The 21944-nt window shown below is 46.3% G+C and overlaps 1 protein-coding gene across 1 annotated transcript in view; it reads left to right on the forward strand.

The window, feature by feature from the left end:
• LOC135396076 (glutaredoxin domain-containing cysteine-rich protein CG12206-like) overlaps positions 1-21944 on the forward strand; it is a 74777-nt gene that overhangs the window by 37796 nt on the left and 15037 nt on the right. Inside the window, exon 2 of the mRNA XM_064627115.1 lies at positions 21173-21409. Coding sequence (XP_064483185.1) covers positions 21173-21409 — 237 coding nt within the window. The remainder of the gene's footprint in view (positions 1-21172; positions 21410-21944) is intronic.

A 21944-nucleotide genomic window follows, 5' to 3' on the forward strand; every position in this document is an offset into this window, starting at 1 on the left:
ATAATTAAAGAAAGAAAGAAAGAAAGAAAGAAATAAGAAGGAATAAGAAATAAATAAATAAATAAAGAAAATAAAGAAATAAGAAATAAAGACGTAAGAAAAAGAAATAAATAAAGAAAGAAAATTAAGAAAAAAGAAATAAAGAAAAGGAAAAAAAAGTAAGAAAAATAAATAAATAAATAAATAAAGAAAATTACGAAATAAGAAATAAAGAAAAAGAAAAAGAAGTAGGAAAAAACGAAAAACTACCAGATGATGAAAGAAGGATGAGGTAGATTAAAGACAAAGATGACAAAAAAGATGACTAACAAACGGTGAAGGAATGATGAGATGAATCACAGAAGATGACTTTAAAAAGAAAGCATGAGGTTAATGCGTTGAAGGTGAGAGTGGGGCACAGAAGAAGAATGAGATTTCACGACTGAGTTCACAGGCTGTTCATCAGACCTGAGTCTCTCAAGAAAGTCAGCACTGCTTTGGTCACAGACTGCTGTGTGTGATCTCGTACTGGGCCGAGCAGAGTGGCCAGAGAAAAGTCCGTGCACCGCAGCTCGAGTAGGCGTCGTCTCAGCGTGGCTCGATGGGTGTCGAATCTGTGACAGTCGAGGAGAAGGTGTGGCACATCAGCTTCAACAGCGCAAGTGGGGCATTTGGGCGACTGGAGAAGACCCATTTTACAGAGGAGTAGAGGTGTCCTGGCGACATTAAGGCGTAGTCGGTGTAGAATGGACGCTTCTTGACGCGAGCAGTGGTGTGTGGCAACGAAATCCATCGACGGGTCGATAGATCGGAGATGGTCGTTCAGTCGGACAGCGTCCTCTTGAAACTGCCGAGTGCCGTTATAACGGAGTCGCTGTGTCTGTAACCGACACGATGAGGCTGAAAGTGGTAGGAGACAGTTACTGGAGGTGCCGTCCCCATGTGCCCGACGTGCTAAGGCGTCTGCGCGGGTGTTTCCGTGCAGGCCGGTGTGACTGGGTACCCATTGGAAACACAGGCTATGACCAAAGGATAGAAGTCGGTTGTATATTGCGACTATCATGGTATCTAGGCCGCCGATTGTTCTAGAACAGTAATTTGCTAGAACTTCTAGCGCCACCTTACTGTCCGTGAACACAACCCAAGCGCCAGGCGGTGATACCGCTATGTGGTTCAACGCTGTCAGTATGGCGAAGAGCTCGGACTCTGTAGATGACGTTTCGTAGGGGAGCTTGTGCGCCACTTCAAGGTTTTCATTTGGCATATAAAAGGCTGCAGTAGATCCGCCTTGAGACACTGATCCGTCAGTGTACACAGGGAGTCGTTGAGAGTACGCTAAGTTAAGGTGCTCCAGTGTAAGTTGGTGAGCAACAACGGGAGGTACAGCGTTTTTCTTCAGAAGACCAGGAATGTGATCACATACAGGAGGCCTGCGAAGAGTCCACATCGGCGGGGCATAGGAAAGCACTGATGGCGTGGTGGGGAGGTGCACTCTCAGGCGGTCAACAGCAATACCAATGCTGGAGTCCGGACAGTCAATATCAATGAGCCGAAGATGATGGTAAGGATGCTGTGTGAGGTACCGTGCATATATCCGGAGAGTTTCCACGTCTCGTAGGACGCCTGCTGGAGTTTCGCGTGCCTCTGCCAGGACAGAATAGGTCTCTGTCGTTCTGGGAACTCCCAAACAGACACGGAGGCTTCGGGCCTGAATATTGAGAAGCTCACGCTCTCCGGATATGCTGAGGCCGTGTAGAACAGGCAGGCTGTACCGCAATGTGCCCAGAATCAACGCTGTGTGCACGTGACGGAGGTCAGCGCATGAAGGGCCCCACGACGATCCAGCAATGCAACGTAAAGCATTTACAAAACCGCTGGTCTTGGTGGCTATTGTTTTCACATGCCGGGACCACGTCATGCCTCTGTCTAATGTCACGCCAAGGTACTTGCAATGAGGCACAAAGTCCAGCGGTGTCCCACTGACGAACAATGGATACCTTTGGAATGAGCGTCGGGTGAAAGCCATGGCAACGGTCTTAGCAGGAGAGACCGATAAGCCTCGGTCGGCAAGGTATTCTACAATAGAATCCAAGGCGCATTGTAACCGGCGTTGGACGGTGTCTCGACGGGTGGCAGAGGTCCATATGCAGATGTCGTCTGCGTACAAAGTGATGCGGGTATGATCACGAAGCTGGGCGGGAAGCGAAGCCATTATAACATTAAAGAGGAGAGGGCTCAATACACTTCCCTGTGGGACACCACGACGGACTGGATGGAAAGCGGTGTCACCTTCCATTGTGCGCACGAAGATGCGTCGGTCAGCTAGAAAGTCCTGGATCCATGAGGCGGCGCAACCTCCTATTTCTGCCTCTTGTAGCGTCGCGACGATGGTGCTGTGCAACACGTTGTCATAAGCTTTCTCTACGTCGAGAAAACACAGTCGGGGTAATGTAAATTGCAGAGGCTGAATCAACAATTAGGACAAACACGACACGTAATTCCCCTCCAACGCCCAGGCAATGATCAAGGGCTGGCAGCTGTGTTTGTCCTAATTGTCCATCCAGCCACTGTAATTTACGTTGCTATCTGAAAAATGCAGTCAGGGAGGTGTGGGTTCGATACCCGCCCCTGGCACTCGTTTCGTCGACTGACGTCCTTGGACCGTCGTAGTCTCCGACTATTTGCGAAATTCTTGAGAACCATCGGCGGTTTGCTCCGACAGCTTCTGTCACACGTTGTGGTTTCTGCCATTAAATGCTCCGTGTTTTTAAACATTTCTCGTCACCCACAGTGACATTGACACACAACACCAGGAAGCGACAACCCTACCTGATAGGCGCGTTTGACATTCATGTAGAGTCCGTCAATAAAAAACTTTCGTGAGAAACTTATCATTATTATTCTTATTATTGCTATGTTGGTGTTTCATATAAAAAGTTGGAAGTTTATCTTTTTACTTTGTTGGATACAGAAAAAGTGAACTCTACCAACAAGTGCAGGTCGCTTTTATTTTAACCCCTCAAGTGTTATGTGTCACCGCGACTGAAGCGGTAAACACCCTGTGCCATCGGTTGGGGCTCTGAGTACGTAATGTAACTTCGTTTGCAAGGATAGGATACAGCAACAAATATGAAGGTTGGGAGACATGTTTCATAAACATATACAGCGAATACACCGCTTTGCGCTAAATATTTGATAGAGCCCTGGCTTTCCATTTTTTGAATTTTCCGTGAGAGGACTCCTCCAGGATGTGGCCCTGCACTTTCTTCTACTAGATGCATGAGTTGCGCATTAGAAGCAATCTTGCGCTGCCGTTTTGCCTGTAAGACGTTTCCACCCGTTTCTGGGAAGCCTCGCTTATGTCGTGCTTATCCTGAATGATATGTCATCCTGCATAAGGCTTCGTTATGGAGGCTTCAGACACGGTAACTTCCTGATACGGCGCTTATGTATAACCTTGTGTGCACATAATTTAAAAATGCTCCGTCCTATCTGGATAGTCTACCTTCCACTGAGCCTTGCTACACTATCTCGACTGAAGAATCATGCCCGATGTCTCCTGCCCCTCGTTCGCCACATGACGCATACAGTCGCAACGTAGTCTGCTTTAGCGAATCGTCGATTTCAAACAGAGAGAACCTGCGAAATGGCTGTTTGTGAAGTTGAAGTTTCAATGGGGGAGAGGTAAACATTGCTTCCAGCACTGTGTGTCGGACATTTCCGGCGCACGTCAAAATAACTAAAGATGAGTGCGATGCGGGTATACCCGCGGGTACCCGTGCAAGTTTGTTCCTTGCGGGTACACATTTCCGTGTCATCGCTGGTTGCGGGTGAGGTGCGGGTAGACACGCACTACCTCCGCGGAATACGCGGGTATACCCGCAATACCCGCAGGCGCAAAACCAACCAGTCGGATTTTGGTGTATGACCCGATTCATGGCGAACATTTGGCACAAAATACTTTCCAAGACGTTCCATATCCAATTCATCTCAAAATGAAGTTGTTATTGTTTGCCACATTGGGTTAACTTTGGCTATCTTTTGACACCAAGACTGGTACACTTCGCATCAGTAAGCTGACAACCACGTCAGCAGTGGCCACAGCGTACGCGTTGGAAAAGTGGCTCGCTAACGGACAGTGTCCTCAGCATCAATAAATCATTTCGTGCCGTCACGATCATGTGGCATAACTGAAACATGCTTACGCATTGGGTTGCGGGTATATCAATGGGTATGCGGATAGGTGTCGGGATGTGCGGGCGCGGCTGCGGCTTGTGCCCCCGCGGGTGCGGTGCGGTTGCGGGTACGAATTCTCATACCCGCACTCATCTCTCAAAATAACAACCAGGCGGTCGAATTTATCCGCAGTCCGTGCGGCACGTACAGCATGTAGCCACACATTTGTGGGTGGACTCCCCTTTCGTGCAAATCGACTTCTAATTAATTAAGTTGAAGTTTAATGGTGGAGCAAACTTGCGCGAAAAACACCAGATGCCTCACGCAACCCTCACTGTTTAAATCCTGTGTCCCGCCATACATGATAGAAAAGCCTATTTTCTAGCACGGCTTTGTCTTCATACCACGTCATACATGTGTGTAGAATCCCGGAACTTCATATAAAGCTCATAAATACAGTACTACGTACACCCCACAGATCATCATCAAAATGAAACGTTTTTGCGTCGTTAGTGAGTGGTATCTATACTGCACCATACTTATGAGGTCAACAGGCTGCAATGAATCCACCTTAAAAGGTTATCGCGTGGTTGCCACGCTCGACTGCACTTTCAAATAGATCCAGATCGGCTGCAAACGCGCATTTTCTTTCTGCTATATTATTATTCTTTTTTTTGTGGGGGGGGAAGCAGGAATTGCCGCCGGTCATGGCCAAAGCCCACGGTGACTTGGTCCGACGGTTGCACACTAGCGTGAGGTAGCTAGTTTTCAGCTCAAAGGCCGTAACCGCATAATACGCGAATAACAGCCACATTTCGAACGAAATGTATTTCCGGTAAGTGGAGGTGTTTACGAACGCATTCACGCAAACGGAGCGAGGCTTTTCTTTGTGACGATTATTTCGAAATCGCGTAGGCAAAGTCGAAACGTGCGAAACCTAATGGTCCGGTGAAGGCAGAGCAAGCAATCACCTTCAAACCGGGAGCCGCTAATATTTCGAACAGAGACTGTTCCTGTTTTTTCGACGTTCGAAGTGCGAAATATCTCGCATCTGAAGGACTTGCTTTAATTTACGTTTCTGCTCAATTTCAATTTGTGCTCTGCTTTCAATGCAGCGAAATATGTACAGTTCACCTCATACTACGAAATCGGTGATGGTTCAACCTAAAAGACCGAAAAAATACGTTCTGTTTTCGAGGTATATTTCGGGTACCACGTATCAGCTACTGTAATACACGCATTTGCTGCTTTCTTTTACCCCAACTTTTCCTTCCGTTGTTACATTTCATAGTCTAACGTACCGTTGCGTGTGCTTTTTGTGTCTGTGTAGCCGGCGTTCTTTCAATCACCGGTACAAAGCTACCAGGAAAGGAGCTACCTACATATAGCTCCGCAATCATACAACAGAAGCCCATGCTTCGAACTATCTACGTATAACCTAGATTTTCAACAGCCTCTGAATTTGTATTTGGAGTTGTATTTGCGTCCCATGGAGTGCACAATAAGAGCGGGAATGAACTTGTGGACGTCCCGCAGATCTCTCTCGGATGACCTGTACTTCACTTACTAGTAGACACTACAACTGAGCGATACGATCTGACAAAAACCAGATTTTCAAGGTGTAGCGCTTAATGCGAAGAACAAGGACACCTGAAAAAAAAAAAAAAGCCAGGTTGCGATAAACTTTTCTAGATGTCCGTGAACCGGAAATAATCATTTCTTCTTCTCTCTCCTTTCAGGGGCCAAAAGGTTAGGGATGTGATGAAATTTAGAAATAAGGTTTGCCTGGGCATAACGAGGTGTTCATTTCAGTTATCAGATAAAATTGTCGCTATGAGGCCCAAAGGGTGAGCGATCCCGGAATTCAGTTTACGGAAGCCCGTTGGTGCTGTCTTTTCGTGCATTTAAAAAGGTAGTACAAGCACCATTTGACCTTCACAAAGATAGCTTAAAGGAGCACTGAGGTGATCCCCCAAATTTTGTTTGTTTGTGGTGGTGGTGGTAGTGGTTGTGAAAGGGCTGTTATTCGGCGCGGAGTGTTTTCCAACGAATAAAAGGAGTTCCTTCGAAAGAACGATGAGCGTAGGTGACCTACAGAGTGAAGCGCGAGGGCTCTGTTCGGCACACCTTTGAAAAATCCTTCTCCCCGTGAAAAAATCGCGTCGCAGAACGAGAGGACGTCGTGACGTATGCTACTCCCCTCACGTGACCAGTGACGTGACCAGGACTACTACCTTTGCATTACCTCTCCCTCATACGATGTATTTGAATAATATGTTTTCTTGCGGGACCGTTTAACAGGGTTTCCCCCTCACGGTCCCTTATCTCAAGTGTGTTCCTGATTTTGTGTAGCAATAAACTAATAAACTAATAGACGTACAGCGGCACGGTCGTGGTCGGCAAGGTCGTTAGGTCGTGTCATCGGTGAGCTGCACTTGAACATGGTCCGAGCACGTGAAATACTTAGAGAAAACAACAACATAAAATACAGTTCGCCTGTAGCCGTGAACAAACGTTGAGGTGCTCTTGCATTGCCGTAATGACGAAAAATAACAGTAGGAAAGGCTGCAAAGTCAAAGACAGTATAAAAAAAAGGAGGAGTCCTCTTCATTCTCATTAATAACGAATTGCTAATTCCGCGCGAAGAACGCTTTGATCGATCTGGACCAATGCACTTATAGGAGGAGGGCGTTAAATCCTTGAGGAATGCGTTAATTACGGGTCAACGTTGTTTATCCGGGCACGGAAATGGCTTCCCGCGCGGTGATTGACGCCTTGGGTTTGGCCGCTATCCGTCAGTTGCGCTGACGTTTTGATGGCTGGTTCAACCTGTTTCCGCACACCCCTCCTTATTGCGCTATCAAAATCTGCCTCATACAGGGATATCTTTTATAGACGGCCAGTGTGAAGGTTATGCGAGGGTTTCTCAAAAGGCCAGTTCCGGATCGAAAACTGGGGAACTAGGTACGCCGAGTGATTATCTGCCAAGGTGCGATTTCAGCGCGTCAGATTGTATATCCGCGAACCTCCCCTCGAAGTGTAATGCCGGTAGTTCCGACGTAATACCTGTTAACTTGGCCTTGAGCGTTGACCAATCGATGATGACGATGACAAGGGGTGTTTCACCGCCGGAGTGCGGTTATAACACCACTTAAAAACAATGTGGTGGTGGTGGTGGTGGTGGTGAAACTGCTCGCCGTGTTCGGCCACGCCTGTAGCGGGCAATGTCACGACTAACGCAGGAGGATGGGGTAGATGATTAGATGAGGATGAGGTTAGGTGAGCCTAGAAACAAAGCCTGATCGCTTAAACGACGTGACATGAGAATAAGATTCCGCCAATGACGGCTACGAACCTATGCATATGAGCCGGCATTAGTCGTATGTGCAGCTTCTTGCAGCAACAGAAAGCTTGTGTTTGAGGTCGTCTGCTGCGGTTGGCTGATTCCCGACTGTGCATGGCCACGTGCATTGACCACTAATATCCGTTGGTAGTACCCTAACCCGCATGCCATTACATGTAAGCGTAAGTTGGCAGTTCGCTATAGGAAATTGGTAATGCAATCTTTATGTCTGCCGCTCGGCTATGTTATGTAGCACTTTAAAGGGGCGTGGCTTTCATCGAGTGACAGGAGGAACGACGGACAGCTCTCTTGTTCTTCCTCTCCCGTTCGTGTTGTTCACGATAGTGACGCTACACTGACTATTGTCCTGTTACTTGTTTTCGCCTTGCTTGGAAGAAGCCCCGTGGGCTTCGGAAACTCAGATGGTATCACCCCAGCACACCACGATTCGCCTGTAAGCCGAGGGCGCCGGTGCCTGTGCTACAGCCAATATGGCTGAATGGCTCAGGTATTCTGCGAGTTAGACACGGTTTTCAAGTAGTCACGGTGCTCCAGATTCTTCGGGTGAGAAAATTTAAATCCACGGAAAGACAATAGACAGTTTTGGTGTCGTTTGGTATCATATGGATCGTTGATAATGCTACTACGAAGTTACCGTGCCTATACCAATGACAACGTGCGTGACCCAGAATTTGTTTATTGGTTGTGGTCGATACTTCGAACGTCAACTGATCAACAGTACACTAACACTGACTAGTAGCTGCAGACAAATCCAGATACCCTAAGGATATCTCTCATTGTACGTGTATCATTGACATTGTATATCAACTAATGCGGGACAATGTCAGGGAACAGTGACAACACAGAAGTCCTACGACGAAACACGGCAGAACACGTTTCTACCCCAGAATATATCGCTTATACACCTAGACGCAAAAGTTTTGGATAACTACCAACGAGTTGAGCTGCATAGACGGCGCAAAAATTCGAAGGAACGAATTCCTACTCTCATGCCATCTGCTTGGTGTTTTGGCAAAGACTTCTGTTTCTTGTTCGAGTGCATTGCAAGTCGCATCTCGTGGATGTCTTATGTATGTCTTACCATTTGGCTCAAGGCCATCTGTCGATAATCCAGTCCATCCAATGCGATGGAAGAGATACCTAAAGAGATGCGGCACATACCAACAACGAGAGGCACGGAGTTTATTGGACGGGGATTTTCTAGCTTACAAAAAAAAAAAAAAAATGAGGGCAACGGGACTTTTTTGTGCCATTAATCTGCATTCACCAATAGCCTACTGCGTCATAAGCCGACATGCAACGACCGTGTTCAGGGCCGTAGCGAAAAATATGCCTTTCAGTTTTCGTTCTTATGCGATATACGAAATATGGACAAAAAGACATTTCCTCCTTTGGTGTCCTGCAACTGCGTCATATATGTATACGTGCATTACGTTTCCTTTGCCCTCTGAGAGTGCGTCGGGTTTTCAACATTATTATAGTTACAAGTATTAAATGAGCTGCTTGTTCTTTTTTTTTTTTTCCTAGGGGCACTAGATTCCTTTTTATAAAAAAAAGCTATGAGAGCATGCCGTTTTTGAAGTTGAGTTATACGGCCAGGCGGGCATCCTCTCGAAGAGGGTATCTAAATACTAACGTCGTGTTCAACTTAAGAAGGAAAAGAAATCTAGTCCGTCATCTACATACGCCGTTGGAGAGAAGGAGACACAATAGCGTGCCAGGAGCAACATTGCAGCGCCACCATGGGGAAGGGCTCGCGGAGTAGGGTCATGCGGCCTGTCTTAACAGCCAATACGGAAGCAGAGTGAGTGTGATGAATTACATTCTCTGGCGGAGGAGGGACAGTGACGTCTTTGTGCCCAGCCATCCTATCTGCGGCGCAGTAATATTTTGAGACCTGGTGGACTAGATTTCGTTTCCTTCTTAGGTTCAACACGACTATATATGAATATTATAATTACTTGCAATTCATCAATTAACTCTTTAATTAGGGATTTTCGCGCAGAAGTGAGATGTCAGTATGGGAGACAGTCCTCGTTGAAAGCCATTCTATTTTCTAAAAATCCTGGAACGACCACGTACGCTGAAATATTCATCGCCGAACTTTGCTACGCAAATTAGCCGGAACCGAAAGCGCGCGTCTCAGTAGCGCTTGACCTTCGCTCTCGAAGCTTATCTGGGCCTCAAAGCAGTTTATCGGGCGAGCAGATCAGCACCCACTCCAATCATCTCGATCGCGCCGTGATAATCACGTGACCCTCTGACGTGGAACGAGCGCTGTCCTTTTGATCACCCGCTTAGGTTTCGGTTTATTTGCATAGCAAAATTCGGCAATGCATATTTCAACGAATGACTTTCAACTGGGACTGTCTCACATTCTGTAATCTCACTTTTGTCCGAAAGCCCTTAATAATTGTAAGTAATTATTCATCAAGTATTTACATACCCTCTTCGCGAGGTTGTCCGCCTGGCCGTATACGTCAACTGCGAAAACGGCATGTATGCTGCTCTCACAGATTTTTTTAATAAAAAATTGGGAGCAGAATAAACAAAAAACACTCTGTGTAATTATAAAAGTTCACGGGCAACGTCGATCAGCAGAGTGTTACACTGAAAGCTGGAACCCTGCTGCTGGAATGTTGGAACCCATGCCTTTCTCAATCGAAAATAACATTCAAATGTTCACGTTCTAAAACAACGCGTTCACGAAGTTCAGAGTTAGTGCAGCAGCCATGAACTTTTTTGCGTGTCAATAAGACATTGCGCCCCTCCTTCCCCAGCTAGGGAATCAACGCTTTTATTCCTACATCACACAGTGATCACCGGACTCAATCATCCTTTACTTACCTCACCTTCCCATTCATCATCCCCAATGTATTTGTTGTTGTTGTTGTTGTTACCTCACCTCTAACCCTTCGTTCCTCTCTGGCTGTGGCCATGACGATGCCCACTCACGTGTGGCAAACAATGGCGAGCCAATATCGACATCACCACCCCCTCCCCCAACATCATTTCTGTATGTACCAGTGGCATACAATTGAAGACGTTCTGAATAGCATTACAGCTTGAGCAAAACCCGTCATCGTCCTTGTCTGGTTCTTAAGGTGGGACTCCGCGACAAAACCGCCACAAAGGTTGTGGTGTATCCGTAATCTTGGGATGTCAGGAATCTAGGTCCAAAACTGCGCAGATTTTATACGAACGAATTTATTATGAAGCGAGCGCTTCGACTCTGTGACGCGGGAGAGCGCTGAAAGCAACACACTGCTGACGTCATCCGGCATCCGGCAAGGGAGAAAGAATGCAGGCTTGGAAGCAAACGACAATGCTGGGTTACGCCTTATTATGGAGCTGTTACGGTATTTCGGTTTCGGTTTGCTATTGGCATCATTTACAAATTAATTTCTCGCGCAGAGGGAATGCGAATGCTGTATTCGGTACTGTAGGGGTTGTTCGAGTTCTGTATGATGCTTGTATATGATTTTTTTTTTTTTGTATCCTTGCGAAGTCTCTCTTTAAAACGTCACCCACTCAGGACTAAGTGAAGCACGAGGGACATTGACATAGAAAAAAAGAACTCGTCCACCGTTCATGTAGCCGATTCTTCGTTTTCTATACAGGTGCAGCAAACCGCTTCGAGCCGTACTTTGACCCAACATTATGTTCCCGGCATGCACGACGCATCGCCCGCAGATGGTCGCTCTATGGTGCTTGAAACACGTTGCAGATGGCCTTTCTGCAGAAAAGAAAACTTCCATTAAGATTGCATTAGCCTTGTTTGGCATTATTTCTGCTCGCGTGATTCCATTACCCCAGATTTGGGGCAACAAAAAAATGCCACGACGGAATTAAAAGAAACGACAGACGAGCCGGTCTGCCCCCCACTGGTGATGGACACGAGTCAGCATTGCCTGCACATCACGAAGTGCGTTTCGGAGGTCAGTCGGTTCTGAAAACAAACAACATCCCGACTTCATGACAAGCTTTTTAAAAATTCATTTCTGGAGCAAGACACGCTGTGCGAATGTTTGGATTTTTCGAATACCAAAGCGTCAAAGCGAATATGCAATTCTGTATCCGAATTTCGAATCGAAGCGACGTCTCTTCCTAACCGAATATATAGGAATAGTTTCGAAGCTGTGCTCGAAAGCCCCAAAACGCCAGAAGAGAGGTGCCAGAAGAAGATGAGACTTTAGTTGATGATGATGATTGGGGACCCATCGCTGGTGGTAATCTGGGAAATGAAATAAGGAGTCACATTACAATGAGACAATGAGACTGAATTCCTATGCCGCGCGCAAAAAGGTTAGAAGAGCTTTGAGGGCACACCATTGGTGGGCTGGATGCGGAAATGGACAGACCAAATCCTTTTAATTTGGCCTACACAGTGTGCCGCTCTTTCCTTTCTCTTTTTCTTTTATTTCTTCTTCTTCTTCTTTTTCTTTTTTTTCATTTTACGTACGCCCTATAGTGATCACACCAACTACTGTGTCTAGCCAAACACATACACACACACACACACATAAAGATACGATGATGAGATGGGGCTGATACTTTGACTAGAAACTATTCTCTCCTGCGTGTTTTTATACTTGGAGATATGAAGTGAAACTGTCGTCCCGAACTGTTAGCTGAACTTTCACTTTCATTTCGCTGTTGGAGTTATAGTTGGAGTTGGATCGTCCGCATTGCGATGATTGATCATTAAACCGAGACCATGCTTCCATCTAGGCACCTTGACGAGCAAAGCAATAGCAAGCTAGCTTTGGGTTCGATAAAGTTTTGGCAGCTTTGGCTATGGGAATGGCTCGTTATCCGGCTTAAGCATTTCCATTGGGCAGATCGAAGAATGATATGCGAGCCGAGAGAGCGCCACGTGGAAATCGAAAGTAATTCCGCAGTCCTGCCGGATCTTTTTTCCACTCCAAGTTCATTGCAGCCAAAGCGGGAACCGGGTGGGGAAGCGGGACAACAACTCAAAAAGTGGGACGGTTGTTTGTTTGTCTGTAAAGTGGTCTGCTCCACGCAGTGGATCCTTCTCTTTCACTGTCGCTTCCTCATCGCCTTCCGCGACACTACGCATCCCTGCTTCACCGCATGCGGCTGAATGTTGCATTTACACCAGTTATGAGGCAGCGTCTTGGCCGTGCGCCCTCGGACCTTTGTGCAGCATGCAGTGTGCGTGCAGACCTGCACCACCTACTTATGGACTGCCCGGACTACCAGCGAGAGCGTGCGATATTGCAGCACGAACTGCATGCGATCGATCATCGCCCCTTTACCATAGGCAAGGTGCTGGGCCCATGGTCCAGTCCAGCTCATACACGCCAAGGTCTGCGTCACCTCTGGGACTTCTTGTCATCAACAGGCCTCTCCACCCTGCTTTGATTACCGGACCCCTTATCATAATCATCATCATCTCTCATCACGTACAAGTGGCACTGGGGCAGCGCCCAGCCTGCTGGCCGGCATCAGCCCCATCTCATCATCGTATCTCTATTTGTGTGTGTGTGTCTGTAAAGTGGGACGTGTTGTCACTTTTGCCATAGAATAAGTTGTTTAGGCAAGTCAGATTGGCAAAGTTAACCCTCGGACATGCTGTGCTTGGTCGAATTTATCCGCTTTATACATGTTCTTCGCTTCGAAAATCTGTTCGCGTCTACTTTCATTTGCAAATTATTTCCACGGAGGGTCGATGTCTGACTCGCTTCACCCGACACGGGATTTGAAGGACAAAACCCGGAAGACACTGAGCACGTTACACGGAGACACGGACACATAGAGATCAAATTGAGCTCATGGTTGTAAGCATACCGCCCGCCTGTTTCCTCCAATAGTTTGCCCCAATGTAGGGCGGCTATGAGATACGTCATCGCTATGGGCAATGTCATTCGCGCAAATATTAGCGGCGAGTTGAGTGCGCTGTAATTGCTGTTGCGCCCAGATCTACAAGATTGTACATCACGAGCGTTCGGGCTTACAAGACGGGCCCGCCCAAAGAACATAGCTGAACCAGTAAAATTAATAATCATTATCCCTAACCACCGCCCCTGGCTTTAGCGGTATCTCTTAATCATAATTGAATTTGAATTTATTTTATTGTCATCTATTACAGATGTTGGAGGTGAGAGGAAAAGCTGTAGAAACAGCTGTCAAATAATAGTTGTCAAAACTATACGTATCTGTACGCATACTGGGATACAAAAGTCTACGTAATAAATGGCACGTTCGAAGCAAATTGCCATGCGAAGGTCCAGTGCAAGGACGTCGCCTTTCGCACCGAACTTGATCAACAGCTGCAGAACCTTGTCATTCTCTTCCGCATAGTCGATCTTAGCCTGCGACTATGGGCAGTGCTCATCGGCTCGAAATCCGCATTACAAGTCATTGAGAACACAGGCATACGAGGCTCGTCCGGCCCCATAGTGACGGACAGGGGCGTATCTAGGATTTTTCTGAGGCGGTCTAGGCTTGGACAGCATACTACATCCGCGCCTGGTGACGGACGTGTTAATGGCTTACTGACATGTGACATCCACAGGCTGGTTCTTCAACGCTCATTGCGATGTTATTGGGAATGAGCAAACAGAGAGCGCCGTTCGGAAGCAGCTCTTTCGTCTAGCAGACGAACAAGTTGGAAAAATCTGTTGAGAGGTGACCGTCGTTCCATTCTTCGACGATTAATGGCCACCCGTTAATGGGCAACCAGTACTGTTTGCAAATGTATGCTTGCAAGAGTGGATCCAACGCCCGCGTTCCGAATGCCACGAAATACATCTCTTCAGGATGCAAAATGAATTCATCGGATATGACTCGGTGGCTTTTACAGCTCAGTGGCGTTACCGCTTGCGACAAGTTGGCTCTCCAAGATGCCATCACTGCGGTGATCTGGAAAATCTAGAACATATCCTACTCCACTGCCCGCACTACCAGCCCTCCAGGAACACGCTTATACTTATACAGTGTATATAAATCAGCTACACTCTCGCCCAGGGATTTTCCCAGCATCCCCTAACACACTCCAAAAATCTTGTCAGAGCCATGTGCAACACCGTCGAGGTCTTCTTGGAGTTCCTCTTGACTACCGGCTTGCTCCAGACTCTGTAGGGTCCTCCCCTGTATCTCAATGACCATTGGTGCTTCTTTCATTTTTTTTTCTTCACCTCCCTTTTTTGTGACGTAGCGCAGCGCAGCCAGTGGAGGAGCTCAATTGTTGTACTTGCACATAACTTTAACTTCATTTTCATATCTCACATCTAATGTTTCGCGTGTAATGGGAGGGGGGGATATATATTTATTGAAAGGAAAGGTCTGTCAGACCAAGGTCGGCATGCCATTCCATTTAAAAAAAACGAAAAGAAAACGAAGAATAAATAGAAAGAAAAGGAAAGAAGAGGAAAAAGGTGAGACTCCATAAAAAAGGAAGAAAAACAAAAACGAAACGGAAAGAAAGAAGGGAAAAATAAAAATAAAGCAACGCAGAAAGAAAAAGAAGGTGAGACTCCTGGAGCGCGCAGCTCAGAGCTTAGAGGCCAGGCCAGTGCACTTCAGAAAGTGCAGTAAAGCAGTTGTGACGGCCCACTGTTGATGCTGAGGCACAGGGCCAAGAAGTGCGGTCAGCGTCAGTTGGTTGCGCCCGAAACGTTCGAGGCAGCGGAAAAGGGTAGCGCGATGGTTGGTGTACTTGGGGCAGGTCAGCAGGAGGTGCGATGTGTCCGCAACCACTTCGCAAACGTCGCAGAGGGCCGAGGGCGTGTAATGGGGTAGTGTACTGCTCTCCAGTGGCGAATCACCCCAGGCAATAGTCACGACTTATTTGTTGTTGTTGTTGTTGGGCAACGTAGGTCTTCGGTCCTCACTGTGAGACTCATCAACCAAATGACTGCCAGCAATGAGGTAGGTTACCGTCTCTGGCGATACACCGCAATCGCCATCACCAAAATAAAGCTGTTGTTGTTGTCTTCGCAGAAAGTTCGCCATAAACAACCACTAGAACACGTTGTCGACCGACAGGCTCGCGTACGTATAGAACACACTAAGTTCTATTCCGTGCATTTGCGTGCAGTACGGTATCGTTTATTTCCTCCTCTCTGCCCACTATAGGACTTGCACTGAGCACGATTCCCACTTGAGAACGCGATTAAAGAGCACGACCGACGGGATAGATTACACTCTCTCATGCTGCTAGTCAGCTATTAAAAGCTATTTTCGGGACTGTAGAACGTACATATGCCGCTACTTCGAGGGTTGTTTGCTCAAAGTGTCACGTTCCTTCTCATTGGCAGAGTGGTTGCAGAAGCACCTGTTTGAGAGCGCGTTTTGCTCTAAGCGCAGTTCATGCCTCCACATGAGAATAGGAGAAAGTGTGTCTCCTCTCTCTCTCTCTTAGCAAGATGCACTACTTTTGGTGGATACGTCTCCGTAATAATTAACCGCGGTGAAAATGCAGCTGCTCTGGAGGCGTTGGAATAAGTTGCTTTCACTTCAATAACAGTGTGGTTGTTATAGTTTCATCTCTGTGTTATGTCGCACGATGTACTAAAATAGGAAGGGGGTTGCCTCAGGACAGAAGCCGCCGATATTTCGAACAGAGACTGTTCTTCTGTCAGACATATCGGCGGCTTCTGTCCTGAGGCAACTCCCTTCCTACATCTCTACCGGTTCGCTGGATTTCTACCCATCTATGAACTAAAATGTACGCCATCCGGAATTATATTGTAGCACAGCGTAATGGTCCTTTACATTCAATGTACAGTTCAGCCGTTCAACGTTCCCACACTATTTTTCGTCTGTTACTCATTCGAGGTATTAGTGCTCACTTCTGACCCTGGGGTTATCTAAACGTTATCGCTACGTAACTACGTTGAATTGTTCTCGAGGACATACGTGCTGAAATAATATTTTAAATCATTCAGCGCTCTCACACATCAAGCGTCATGGAACAGCTGGTCGCACCAGTGCCGACCTACGTTTCCATTTTTTTCTTTCTGTTTCTATTTCTGTTCTCAGAAATCATACGCATGGGCAAATCAATTTCTTGTCGAATGTAAGACAGAATTTATGACAAAAAAAAAGGATCCTACCGATAGCGTGTTCCGGTTCGAATGACACCTTTGACTGGACATCTAGGAAAAGTCGCTGTCTTACCTGTGCCATGACAAGCTGTATATTCACCAATGAGTGGCATCTACTAAATGTGATGCAAGGTGGTGCAACAAAACCTAAAGGGATTTCCAATCTGCGACAGTGCGGGCTCTGGGTGCTCATTTTGTAGCGTCTTACCTGCTTCACGCGTAACAATTATTGTAACTAATTGTAACAACGAATGTTATTGCGAAGCCCACGAAACGTCTCTTCCCTGGACTTAACCGATAAGTTTCCATCTGGCGGACGGCCATGGAGTCGCAGACCGGATACTTTGGTCACTTCGATATGTGTACAAATCTTTGCATACTGAGTCTGTGTCTAGTTCTCTGGGCCCAATGAAAGAGTCACGTAATTCATCACTTTGCTCGTAATACACATTACTAACCTAATGAATAATGTAACGAACGTTTAAACTTTCTGCGTAGCATTAAGACGTAGCTTTATTTTTGCTATGCGCCATTGCCAGTTCCACGACCTTTGGTGAAATGTTTTTCTTCCCTCTTGTCATTTGGGCTGAGGGAAGTAAAAGTCGTTTCATGTGATTACTCGATCAACGCCAGCGATTTATACGGTCAGTTTGAGTAAACAAGGAACAAACGGTAACTGCTCGGGTATGTCGACTGTGATAAGCAGTGCAACCGCAGCGACATGCTGTGTCCCAATAGCCTACACGCACTAGGGCGGAAGGCGCTTACCCAACCTTGAAATAAACTCTTCTGAGGGAATGGGAGCATCACACCATTGTTACAGTCGCTCACGAATGGGAGCGTATTCGCACGGCAATATTGCTGCCCCTGCTGTATGCAGACGACAGTCTCTGACTGAGCTCTGTGTTGCCGCTGTTAAGGAGTATACGTTATCGTCGGTGTCTCTGTTTGTCGTCTGCTCGTGGAAGCCCGAAGAGACTATGGGAGTTCTGGATAACTTTGGAAACGTACCGTCGCATCACATGAGCCCGAGGGTGAGTCGTAGTTCGAGGATAATTTCAAATATGTTTGCGACAAACACATACCATACACGTTCTTTGCAACGATCCTTACGTCATCTGCCGGTGCAGGATGGACTTCGTCCTCACGCAGTGCGAAGGCGGTGACAAAGAAGGATTTGTAACGCTGGTTTGAAGTGATGTCGTGATTTCAAATGATTTTTAAGGTAATTTCAGCATAGACGATAATGATCAGTGCAAGTATACTGAGGACACAACGTTTGACAACACTGGTCTGCGCGAATCACCCTCGTCTGCCGATACGAAGAAGGTTTACTAAAACGAGAATATTTTTAAATGCAATATCAATGAGGAGAGTGACAATAGTTATGTGATAAGATTATACCTAGCAACCAGATAGATTTACTAAAAAGCGGTTGTAATGTTTGCAAAAGACTGGAAAGACAAAAGCAAGAACTGTCTTTGCCACAACTGTAGGAGCTGGGCATTTATTCATTCACTGGGCATTCACTGCTTACACTGTACATATCATCAGGTTAATGTAATAATTTTTTTATATACTTATTCATCAACGCTCTTATAAGTACTTGTCTTGTACACCAGCAAACGTGGTGCGGCAAGGCTATGTGCACGAATCCTGCAAACTGCTTGGCTTGAATAGGTTACTTGCTCCATTAATGATCAACAAAACCTGCCATAAGAAGTCTCTTGTTTATAAGCTGCTCTATCGATGCTCGGTTATCACCTGGGTGTTCGCTATACTTCTTCTTGAGATTTCGTCACTTCCTTTATAATTCCTTTCCTTCTTTCCTTTCGTCACTTCCTGTGGCATTTTCAAGTGCTTTAAAAGACAGCAGAGGCCGCACAGCGCTGACACAAAGGAGAACCTTCGCTATAGACCTGTTTCTGTGGGCCATGTGGTGCGAGTGACACACACACACACACATACATGGGATGATGATGTGTGTGGTGCGAGTGAGCAGCAACTTCAGAGCCCCAAACTATGCAACGCGCGGTAGTTAGCAGACGACGGCGGTACTTTCAAATACGGTCTCGAGTTGTTCGCACTTGCCAAGATGCACCACTTTTTCTATGAATTTCCTACAGGTTTTGTAGCTTTCATTGGCTCCATGCCGCTTGTAACACGGTACAAAATCCGCTAATGAAACTACCTACTGTTGGATCTGTGGCCGCTTGAGCCCGAAATGGCGCTGTGGAAACTTTGCTGCAACGGTCAGCTGCTGAGGATGACCGAGACTAGCAATGAGCGTCTCTCTGACAACAGGGCGAGTCATGCGTGCGAATACGTTCACTCTGTTGAGCGAAGTGTTCTGCGGCCTCGCTTTCAGTATGAAAGGCCCATTGCAAAAATTTGAAAAATCGCATCAATTTCCAGAAGAAAGCCTCTTAATTCTACGCGTAACGTATGCACAGTGTTGCAAATCTGGAAATTTACAACTTAAATTTAAAATGCGTACCAGGCTACGAAACTTTGAACTAACACCATGCTCAGAAAGAATCACAGTTGCCGTGAAATCTTGGGTGCAAGCACACAAACCCGCACCGGCAAGACGCTGGTCATGTCTTTCAGTTTAGATATTGACAACGACCTCGCCAGATAATCCACGTTTAAAATATCCTCTCCATAATTCGTACGTCTCGTGTATAAAGTGTGCGGACGTTGAAATCGTCACCCCGTGTATCCTCCCCTGTGACTTAACGTACTCGGCTGCTTCGCGTGCTGAGATCGTCGGGGTGACCCGATGTTCTGTTTGATTCCGAAATGCAAATGGAGACGAGAGCATATTTAGAGCAGTCACCCCGGCACCACCCTAACCACGCCGGTCACGCTCTGCTTCTCAGGCTATCTCCCAGCAGGGAGGATTTGTTTGCATTTTGGGAAAGCCAGTTCTCCTCCCATAGTTGTCGGTCGGATATTTGCCCCGGTCATGCAGGGAATCTCATCTTGTACGCATGTACGCATCATGTATCATCTTGACGCATCTATGTACGCATGAACATGCTCATACGGTAAAGATTAAAAAAAAGGGTTCACGGTCATAATGGTTCTTTGTAATCTCTTTTTCTTTTTCTTCGTGTATTCTCAGTTACAAGCACTCCACAGATGAAAGCTTAGACGTCTGTCGTACCTGTGTGTGTGTGGGGGGGGGGGGGGGGGGATTTATTTATTTTTAGAGGAAACGTCAGCCAGAAAAGACGGCTTGCTATTCCTGGTTAAATAATTCCTTAGTGCGTATTCCTGGGGTAGTTCAGAGTAAGGCGATGCGGAGTCAGAGGACCGATGTGGGAACATGTGGTTAATCGTCTGAGAGGCGGATATATAATATAATTTGGAGTAGATTTACACGCAATGTATATCAGCCTATTGGAAGAGCTAAGTTCCAAAATGAGCTAATTAGATTTTTTCTGCAAAATTGAGATAGGTGGCTAGAAGATGGCTCCAGAGGCCCTACTATAGCGGTTCAGAAGTCCGGAGTAAAGACCAAAAGAGCTCAATGTCAGCCTGAAATTGCGGTACAAAATAAAAGTTCCTGGGGAAATGACTTAGAGAGGCACTAAAGTGCAAAAAATTCATCCTCACAGAATAAAAGATGTCGTTACGTTAACACAAACATAAAAGGAACAGGATTCATTCGTTGCGTCATTCGTGATTTATGATCGAGAGAAAAACGAAATTTACGCCTTCCCTCTTCCTCTCCTCCTCAAGAAGCGCAACAATGCGGAGAGGCCTCGGATTGTTCTCCTCAAACGACCTCCCGTACAAATCGTTTGAGGAGACCAATGAGCCCGCTTCATATATCTCGTGCTTCTTGAGAAGGAGAGGAAGAGGGAAAACGTACGTTGCGGTTTCTTTCCCCCAGAAATCACGAAGGACGCAACGGATGAATCTCGTTCCTTTTGCATTGGTGTCAGGGTAACAAGCATCTTTCATTCCACGAGAAGAAACTTCTAATATCCAATCTCCAATACAGGGTGCTAAAAGCGATGTTTACCTCCCCCACATTGCTACCGTCTCCGGCAAAATCGTCATCGTTAGTGGACGTAGGGATATAATGCTTACAACACTTATTTCTTCATGAAAAATTGAAGAACACGTCCAAACCACCCTTCCTGGTCTCGCGCGCGGAATCATCCGAATGTACTGTAGCCATAATCATCTCTACCCTCCGATGTCAATGGTCAGTGGCGTAGGTCAACCTTGATGGCGACAGTGCCGTATTATCATATCTGTATACTGTATTTATGTTTGTGTGTGTGACGTAACCAAACAATTGCAATATGGGGCGTCACGCTCGGCGCCGGTGAGTTTACGTATGATGCGGTGGCGTACTGTGGGTTGAAGTGTAGCATTTCGCAGTGTCAGTTGGGGAATGTTCTGGTGTGCACTGTAGGCAGGGTGTGACGACAGCCATATAATAGAACTGAATTACTGTAAACGTAAAAACCAGCTTTGTCATACCGTTAGCGTCATTTCATTACACACATTAACTAATGGAAGATTTCTTTCCCTAAAAGAAATGTCTGTTGATCTTTTCCAGCGCAACTACAGCAGGGAAGAAGCTGGCCGGGTAGTGTTGTACACCACATCCATGGGAGTTATCCGACACACGTGGGAACAGTGTCGCCGTGTGAAGAACATTCTACAGACTCTTCTGGTGCGCTTTGAAGAACGCGACGTGTTCATGAACCGATCGTTCCAGAAGGAAATCATGGAACGCACAGGAATGCCGCACGTTGTAGTGCCCCACATGTTCGTCGAAGGGCACCTCCTCGGGGTGAGTACGGCTCCAAATAAAACTCGCTTTGGAAAGACCGTCGTAGATGCACAGTGTTACAAAACTGAGTCAAAAATTACTTAGATGACAACATAGTCAGGTGACAAAGACACTTGTTCAGTTCCTGCGGATCTGTTCCGCCTGGGTGAGCGATCTGTAGCCTTGGATGAACTGTAATCAATTTCGTGGTTGTTTTCCTTTTTGTTTGTTTTAGTTTTTGTTTGTTTTTCTTTTTGCTTTCTTCTCATTGCTCGGAATAGCAAGCCGCCGTAGCGCAGGCTAATCTTTCTCTCGTTTTTTATATATATATATATATAATAAACATATTCCCTCCTACTTAGATGTCTTGCACCTTCAGCGTTTCCTACGGACAATCGCATTATCAGAGAAGCAATTATTGCTGCCTCAGTCTGGAAGTTCGGATAAATTAAGTGCATGCAAATCTCATAATATAAATTGTATGAGCGCGCAGGAAGGTCGAAGAATACCCGCCGACAGATCATGAAAGAGTGTTAAAGTCTTCACAATTTTTCAC

This window comes from Ornithodoros turicata, chromosome 5 (assembly GCF_037126465.1).
Source record: "Ornithodoros turicata isolate Travis chromosome 5, ASM3712646v1, whole genome shotgun sequence".
Lineage (NCBI taxonomy): Eukaryota > Metazoa > Arthropoda > Arachnida > Ixodida > Argasidae > Ornithodoros > Ornithodoros turicata.